The sequence below is a fragment of the Mandrillus leucophaeus genome, unplaced genomic scaffold (assembly GCF_000951045.1).
Source record: "Mandrillus leucophaeus isolate KB7577 unplaced genomic scaffold, Mleu.le_1.0 Scaffold46, whole genome shotgun sequence".
Lineage (NCBI taxonomy): Eukaryota > Metazoa > Chordata > Mammalia > Primates > Cercopithecidae > Mandrillus > Mandrillus leucophaeus.
Window position 1 is genome coordinate 2,286,008 of NW_012104920.1, and position 9,476 is coordinate 2,295,483.

The window sequence follows — 9,476 nt, forward strand, 5'->3', positions numbered from 1 at the left end:
AGGGAGGGAAAAAGAAATAAAAACGAAGAGCTTTGTTTTCACACATTGTCTCCTGCTGAGTTGGGACAGGGGTGGTGTCAGGGGTGTATAGATTGGACATCTTAGAGGAATGGAAGGTGTGGCCAGGGTATGGGGGTGGAATTAGAAGTGACCATAGGTTGCTTTTCATCTACATCCTAATTTTCTTCCAAGATGTTTCCTCCTGCACACTGTCCCACCCACACCACCCCTTCCCTTCCCCATCAAAATCCCAGCAGTTCTTCAGGACCAACTCCTATGCCAACACTGATCTAGAACCTACCTTCTTCGTCTCTGGTTATGGTTAGTTGGCTGTGCGTCTGTTGTCTCAACTCCTCCCCATCCAGTCCCAGGCATGGGCGATTTGAGAGCCAGCTCTTTCTGACCAACCACCCCTGCCTTCGTGAAGGGACCTGTGGGCTTTGCGCTTATTAGGCAGTGCAGTACTGGGCTTTGCAGTAGCAGGCAGTCAAATGCTGACTGACCGGAATGGATGGGGTGTTTTGAGATAATTAAGCAGGGAGTTAGAAATCTTCCTCCACTCACACAACAGCCCCGAGTCTGAGGGCTCTCCAAGCGGCAGCAATGGCCATTTTCTTTTCATTTCTCAAGATAACTTATATTACATAACGAATATATGAATATATGCTCTTTAAAAAAAATAGAATATTACAGATAAAGCAATGTTTCTCTTTGACTACCATGGCTGTTCCTGGGCCATCACTATTATTAATCAGACAGTGTATGAGGAACATTCTGGTTAGCACAAAAGCCTGTCCCCATTTCCACTACAACATCAATCGGTGCCGTGGACTTGCATGATTTCATCATTCTGCCACCCGTCTTTGGCTGGTTGCCAACCCCAATCCCATAAAAAAAAAAAACAAACAAACAAACAAAAAAAAACAACTAGATGAGAAACGCTCTGTTGTGGGCTTAGAATTCCTTTCCAGGACACTGTGGCTACCCGCTTGGCCGTTGTTAGGAGTTTCCGGCGGTCTCTTTGTGTCAGGGCCCGTGGGTCAGGGGAGGCGGGTGAAGGTTGTCACAGGAAGCCGGTCTCTCAGACATGAATTGGCTGGGCTGGCCATGTCACCTTTGCAGGAATGGGGGAAAGGGGGAGCAGGAAGTCCTGGCTGGACTAGGACACAGGAATAATACACCCCTCCATGAATCGTTTTGAAGATCAGAAGAGAAATTCTGTGAGAGCTCTACTTGTGCAATATGGAAGACAGGAGAGAATATTTAAAAAGGATTGTTTTAATAGTTGACTTTGAGAAGGGATCTTATTTCAGCTTTCTTCTTTTGAGGGATCACTACGCTAAGGAAGATGATGTAACAACAGAGACATTTCACTTCCCAGACAAAAATTATATGGTGCAATTGCACACACTTCTGTCGGTGGTGTCTTTAGAAGAATCCTGTGGTCAGAGTGGGCCCCGAGTCCCGGGAGATGTGTAGATTTCAGACTCCTCAAGCAAAACGTGTGTGGGTGGGAGTTCGTTTGTCAGACCACAGGCAATTGCATCAAATGACTAGTCTCTGGATGGCATTCAAGCCTGTGAATATCTGTGACTGTGTTTGGGGAAGACTGTACGCTTGGTTGGGCAGCAAAGACGGGGAATGGCCTGCTGGCTGCTGCTTAGTTGGCATGTGAAGGGGAAGGAAGCTTGTCATTAAACTCATGGGCAAGAAACAGCAACTCCATGGCATTCTCTGTGGGGAGTGACCAGTACTTTTCTCTTCCTTTCTTTCTGTGAGAAATCTCTTTTCACACATTCACATTTCCCCCGTGCCCCACCCCAGGTTAAAACATCTCACCCACTTTTGCCACCAACCCATTCCCATCCAATCAGCAATCACAGCCCAGATGTCCAGGTCTCTTCCCTGACGTTTATGAGGGTCAGTGTTATGAGCCTTTTCCTTTTCGCAGATTATATATATATGGTAAAGAGATAAAGTCTGTCTCTGTCACTCAGGCTGGAGTGCAGTAGTGATCATAGCTCACTGCAGCCTCGAACTCCCAGGTTCAAGCAATCCCTCTGCCTTCACACAGACTACAGGCACACGCTACCATACCCAGCTAACTTAAAAAAAAAATTATAGAAATGGGGTCCCACTATGTTACCCAGGCTGGTTTTGAACTGCTGGCCTCAAGTGATCCTCCCACCTCGGCCTTCCAAGGTCCTGAGATTACGGAAATGTGCCACTGCATGCAACCAATTTTTTAATATCTTGATCATGGTGTAGTCACCTTGGTTGCAGCAAATCTCATGGAACTCAGGACAAATGACCATATATGTCAATTTTTTTTTGTTGTTGCTTTTTATGGTGGAGTGGGGGAGGTGAAAGAGAAAAAGTTTAGAGACTCAAGAGTCTTTTCACTCAGAATTTGGGGTGAACTTACTCATATGGTTAAGTTGTGGTAATGAACAATCACTCAGACTCTCATTTTAGAGAATCACTAGTGTTTTAATTTTTAAAAATGGAAACTTACAAGTATTTCTCCCTACCCTGTCCTTGACATCATGTAGTCTTTCTTACAATGGTTCACACTGGCTCTGAAATATTGTGTCCATTTCTTCTTCTTTTTTTTCTTTTTTTGAGATGGAGTCTCACTCTGTCACCCAGGCTGGAGTGCAGTGGTGCCATCTCGGCTCACTGCAACCTCTGCCTCCCGGGTTCAAGTAATTCTCTGCCTCAGCCTCCCGAGTAGCTAGGATTACAGGTGCCCACCACCACACCAGGCTAATTTTTGTATTTTTAGTAGAAATGCCGTTTCACCATCTTGGCAAGGCTGGTCTTGAACTCCTGACCTCATGATCCTTCTGCCTTGGCCTCCCAAAGTGCTAGGATTACAGGCATGAGCCACTGTGCCCGACTTGTCCAGCTCTTCTTAATGTTCCATTTGTAAGGTCATGTCGATACCTTAAAATTGGCCATAATGAGAGTATTTAAACCATGGAAACGGGCAAATGCTACAAATCAGAGTATCTCCCCATCTCCAAGATCTGGTTGTTAAATATTTAGCAGCATATCATTGTTTTTCTATCTGAGTAATGAGGGCTCCATTTGGAAGGCCAGGGTTAGGTCTAAAAAAAAAAAAAAAGACAAAGTTGAAGAAAAGTTTATTGTTCCTTAATTATCTTGTTATCATGAAGATATAAAAATTCATTTGGAGAAGAGGTTGTAAGGATTAGCTTTTACATTGACATGTGAACTTATTTCCTCCAAAAAAAAGTGAATCAAAGGAAGAATATTAATTTGTTTGAGCAAATATGTGAGTATTTGTCAGGAAAAAAAATACTATGTCATGCCAAGTTGGCAGGATATTATTTTATAAAGCAGAGGACATAGTCTGGCTTGAATTACTCCCCTATTCAAGTTTCTTATTATAAATTTTATTAGTGGGGAACAGCCTACCATATTCACTACTTAATTTTGATTACTGATTAATGTTTTTGATAGCTAAATAGCCTAATACACCTAGACATAATAGCTAAATACACCTAGCTCAGGGGCTACAATCACAAACAAAATGAAGTCTCAGCTCTTAGTGAGCTTGCATAGCAAGATATAATTTCACCCATGCGTAAATATGATCTATTTTTATTGCAGTAAGTGGAGTGGTCAGATCATATCACTTTCATGGAAAGGCAAGACATGAGGGAGTGTGTGTGTGTGTTTGTGTGTGTGTGTGTGTGTTGAATGCTGGGGGTGAGGATGGTGTGAGATAGGAAGGGCATTTGAGGCAGAAGGCAGAGTACAGCGGAGTGAAACAGCATATTACTTTTGGGTAGATACATATCAAATGAGTATGGAAGCAATGGGAATGGATGATCTATACCTTTTCCTCAGCAAGCAGTAAGTTGGGGAGCTACTTCCAATTCCATATTTTTTTATGGTGAAAAAGACATACATATATTTAGATTTAGCCAACTGGACTCAACACAATTTTGTTGGCAACATCCAAAGCATCATAATCAGGAGGCAGTTGAACATATGCCTTCTTCTCTCCAACAGGCTGATCAGGGTGTTGACCGTGGCCACATCCATGTCACAGAGCTTCTTCACAGCCTGTTTGATCTGGCGCTTGTTGGTTTTAACATCCACGATGAACATAAGTGTGTTGTTGTCTTCTGTCTCCTTCATGGCAGACTCAGTGGTCAGCAGAAACTTGATGACAGCATAGTGGTCAAGCTTGTTTCTCCTGGGGGCACTCTCCTGAGACTATCTGGGCTGCCTCCAGAGTCACAGTGTCTTGGGCTGCCAGAAGGTGGGTGGATCTTGATTTTTTGGTGGATCTTCTTTTTTATGTGGCCGTGGACACCTTTCAACACTGCCTCCTTGGCCTTTAAAGCCTTTGCTTTGGCTTCAGCTTTAGGAGGGGCAGGAGCTTCCTTCTTGGCTTTTGGCGTCATCTTGTGAACAGGGTCCAATTCCATATTTTAATTGGAGTGCTTAGTATATTAGCATTTAATATAATTGTTGATACAGTTGAATTTAGGTCTGCAACATTATTGTCATTTTTCCTGTATGCCCCTTGTTTTTTTGTTCCCGCGTTCCTCCTTTCTTGCCGCCTTTTGAATTCTTTGAATATTTTTTCGAATTCCCTTTTAGTTTATGCTTGGGGATGCATCAAGCATAATTATTTGGCTTCCATAGTATCTGGTGAGAAGTACATGGTCATTTGAGTTGTCATTCCCTGTATGTAATCTGTCATTTTTCTCTGACAGGTATCAGGTTTTCTTTTTGTCTTTGGTTGTCAGCAGTTTGATAACGATTTGTCTACGCATAGTTTTCTTCATCTTTATCCTGATTGGGGTTTGCTGAATTTCTTGTGCCTGTAAATTAATGTCTTTCACCAAACTGGGGGAAATTTCAGCTATTGTTTTGCAAGATTTTTTTCTGCCCCATTCTTTGTCTCTTTCTCTGGGACTCATTAAAAGTATCTCAGAGATTTTGATGTTGAGGATCTCTTCTATTTTAATTTTTTTCTTCAGATTAGATAATTTCTGTTGATCTATCTTCAAATTCACTGACTCCTCTGTTATCTTCTATCTGCTGCTGTTAATTTTTAATTTTAGATATTTTAATCAATTTTAGAACTTCCACCTGGTTTATTTGCAGAGTTTTTATTTATCTGCTGAGATTTTCCATTTGTTTATTTATTACAAATATATATTTTTCTTTACATCATTATGCATGGTTACAATAGATGCTTTAAAATCCTTATTTAATAATTACAACATATGGGTCATCTTGGATTGGGCTTTTGATTGTATTTTCTCTTGATAAGGGATCACAATTATCTGTTTCTTTGCTTGTCAAGTAATTTGGGATTGAATTCTAGACATTGTAAATATTATGTTGTATAGATGCTGGTTTCTTTTAGCTCCCTCTGAAACCATTGAGATTTTTTTTGTTTGTTGCAGGCAGTTAACTGCCTGGATGCAAAGGCAAACTTTGATTCTCAAATCTCAGTTTGGGCTTTTTTTGTTTCTTTCCAAGATCAAGATACAATTTATTGGCCAGGCACGGTGGCTCATGCCTGCAATCCCAGCACTTTGGGAGGCCAAGGCAGGCGGATCACAGGGTCAGGAGTTCGAGACCAGCCTGGCCAATATGGTGAAACCCTAGCTTATTATAGAGGATTGGGTACTTGACTTCCTTCACTCATCTAACTGACCCCCAGATGTCAGTACCTGCAGGTCTATTCTCTTGGGCCATTCAGAGAAGGATCTTACAAATGCTTGCCTGGTTAATATAAACCTGAGAAATGCACGGGGATGAGGAGCTGCAGACCTCACTGTTCAATACGTAGACTTTCACCTAACCTCCATGTTTGCATCCAGCCCTGCACAGTACCCGGTGTTCTGAGTCCAGGGACTTTCTGGTTCAGCTTCTTCAAAAATGAACTCGCTAGTATTGGAATAGGGAACCTGAGGTCTAACTTATATATTTGCAGATTTTTCTACCAGTCACACAGTTTTCAGCCCCTACTCTCACACCTACTGTCCATGGAAATCAGTGCCCCCAGTTTCTAAGCCTTCCAAGGTTTTGTGGGGCAAAATCCTTCCTCTCCAAATGCCAACTTGACATCTGTACTTTGATATCCAATAGGCTAGCTAATTCAACATATCCAAAGCTGTCTTCTGACATTCCCCAAGTGGGTTCATGGCATCTTTTTTTCCCAGTTGCTCAGGCCAAAAATATTGGAGACATCCTTGCTTCTTCTCTCACGTCCCACATCTAGTCTCTCAGCAAACCCTGTTGGCTTGCTTTCAAGATATACTGAGAACCTGATCTTTTGTCATCTCCATTGTTATCACCTTAGTCAAAGCCACCCTTATCTCTCACCTCGATTGTTGTAGTGATCTTCAAACTCTATCCATGCTTCTGTTCTCACTCATAAGTGGAAATTGAACAATGAGAACACATGTGCACAGGGAGGGGAACATCACACACCGGGGCCTGTTGGGGGGTGGGGTGGGGGCAAGGGGAGAGAGAGCATTAGGACAAGTACCTAATGCATACGGGGCTTAAAACCTAGATGTCAGGTTGATAGGTGCAGCAAATCACCATGGCACATGTATACCTATGTAATAAACTTGCACATTCTGCACATGTATCCCAGAGCTTAAAGTAAAATTAAACAATAACAATAATAACAACAAAACTCTAGCCATGCTTCTTCTCTTGCCCCCGAAAGTCTGTTCTCAGTACGGCAGCCACAGTGATCCACTTAAAATGTAAGTCAGAACATGTCAGGTCTCTGCTCAAAATCCTCCAACAGTTTTCCAGCTTACACAGAGTAAAAGCCAAAGCCCTTACTATAATCTACAGGGTCCTACATAACCTTCTCTCACCTGTTGTCTTTCTCATTCATATCTCATTCTTACCCACCATGCTGACTCCACTGCAGCCACACTTGTCTCCTTGCTGTTTCAGGAACTAGCCGTGCATGCTTCCACTACAGAAGCCAGCTGCATTAGCCATTCACTGGGAAGTCTGTTACCCAGGAATCCGTGTGGACACAGTTTCTTCACTTCTTTCAGGTCTTTTCTCAAAAGACACCTTCTCAGTAAAGCCTTTCCAAAGCAACCAATCTAACATTTCTGCCCAATTCCATTATATTCTGTATTCTGCTTCCATGCTTTAGTTTTTCTTCATAATTCTATATATTTGATTTGCTTTTTATCTATTTTTCTCAACTAGAATATAGTTCCACGAGGAAAAACATTTTTGCCTATTTTGTTTACTGCTGTATCCCTGGTGAACTATATGCTAACAGCAAACAATCTGAAAAAGAAATCAAGAAAGTAATCCTGTGTACAAAGCTACAAATAAAATTAAATACCTAGGAATTAACCAAAGAAGTGAAAGATGTCTACAATGAAAACTATAAAACATTGATGCAGGAAATCGAAGAGGACACCAAAAATGGAAAAATATTTCATGTTCATGGACTGAAAGAATCAATATTGTTAAACTGTCCATACTACCCAAAGTCATCTACCAATTCAGTGCAATCCTTATCAAAATACCAATGACGGCCGGGCGTGGTGGCTCAAGTCTGTAATCCCAGCACTTTGGGAGGCTGAGACGGGCAGATCACGAGGTCAGGAGATCGAGACCATCCTGGCTAACACGGTGAAACCCCATCTCTACTAAAAAATACAAAAAACTAGCCAGGCGAGGTGGCAGGTGCCTGTAGTCCCAGCTACTTGGGAGGCTGAGGCAGGAGAATGGCGTGAACCCGGGAGGCAGAGCTTGCAGTGAGCTGAGATCCGGCCACTGCACTCCAGCCTGGGCGATCAAGCGAGACTCCATCTCAAAAAACAAAACAAAACAAAACAAAACAAAACCCAAACCAATGGCATTCTTCACAGAATTAGAACAAACAATCTTAAATTTATATATATGGAACTACAAAAGACCCAGAATAGCCAAAGCTATCTGAGAAGAATAAAACTGGAAGAATCACATTACCTGACTTCAAATTATACTACAGAGGATAGTCACCAAAACAGTGTGATACTGGCATAAAAACAGACACGTAGACCTATGGAACAGAATACAGAACCTAGAAACAAATCCACACACCCACAGTGAACTCATTTTCAACAAAGATGCCAAGAACACACTTTGGGAAAATGGCAGTCTCTTCAATAAATGGTCCTGGGAAAACTGGATATCCATGTACAGAAGAATGAAACTAGATCACTATCTCTTGCCATACCTGAAAATCAAATCAAAATGGACTAAAGATGTCAATCTAAGACCTCAAACTGTGAAACTACTACAAGAAAACATTGGGGAAACTCTCCAGGACATTGGACTGGGTAAAGATTTCTTGAACAATACCCCTCAAGCACAGGCAACCTAAGCAAACATAGACAGATGGGATCACATCAAGTTAAAAAGCTTCTCCACAGCAAAGGAAACAGTGAACAAAGTGAAAAGACAACCCACGGAAAGAATGGGAGAAAATAATTGAAAATTACCCATCTGACAAGGGATTAATTACCAGAATATTTAAGAAGCTCAACTAACTCTATAGGAAAAAAATCTAGTAATCCAATTTCAACGTGGGCAAAAGATCTGAGTAGAAATTTCTCAAAAAGAAGACATACAAATGGCAAACAGGCATTTGAAAAGGTGCTCAATATCATTGATCATCAGAGAAATGCAAATCAAAACTACAATGAGATATCATCTCACCTCAGTTATAATAGCTTTTATCCAAAAGACAGGCTATAACAAATGCTGGCAAGGATGTGGAGAAAAGGAAACCTTCGTACTGTTTATAGGAATGTAAATTAGTACAATTACTATTGTACTAATAGTGGAGAACAGTTTGGAGGCTCCTCAGAAAACTAAAAATAGAGTTACCATATGATCCAGCAATCCCACTGCTAGGTATATACCCAAAAGAAAGGCAGTCAGGGAGAAGGATGGTCAAGATGGCTGACTAGAAGCAGCTAATGTGCGCCACTCTCATGGAGACAAATAGAAAGGGTGAGTAAATACAGCACCTTCAACTGAGTCATCCAGGTATAATTATTGGGATTCATCAGGAAAACAACTTAACCCACAGAGAATGGAGAAAAGCAAGGCAGGACAATCGCCTGCCCGGGAGTGACACAGAGCCAGGGGAGCCTCCATGAGTGAGTGAACAACCCCAGAGATCCATGTGTCCCCCATATATTTTTGCAACTCTCAGATCAGGAGATCCCTTCATGAACCCACTCCACCATCGTCTGCATTCTGACATGCAGAGCTACGTGGAATTTTGGCAGAGCAGCCACTCAGGCATACATGGAGTCCCAGGAACTTTAGATAACTGGACTTCCTGGCAAAAGCAGCTGCAACTGTAGTGAAGTGGGAGGTTCTACCCCTAGAAAAGGAGCTAAATCCAGGGGGCTGAGCATTGACCATCCGTAGGCCCTGCTTCC

At 42.0% G+C, this 9,476-nt stretch overlaps 1 protein-coding gene across 1 annotated transcript in view; it reads right to left on the bottom strand.

The window, feature by feature from the left end:
• The window catches only part of XAF1 (XIAP associated factor 1), a 29,338-nt gene extending 25,168 nt beyond the window's left edge, over positions 1-4,170 (bottom strand). The window contains 1 exon segment of the mRNA XM_011994744.1: positions 4,040-4,170. Coding sequence (XP_011850134.1) covers positions 4,040-4,170 — 131 coding nt within the window.
• Positions 4,171-9,476: the final 5,306 nt, after the last annotated feature.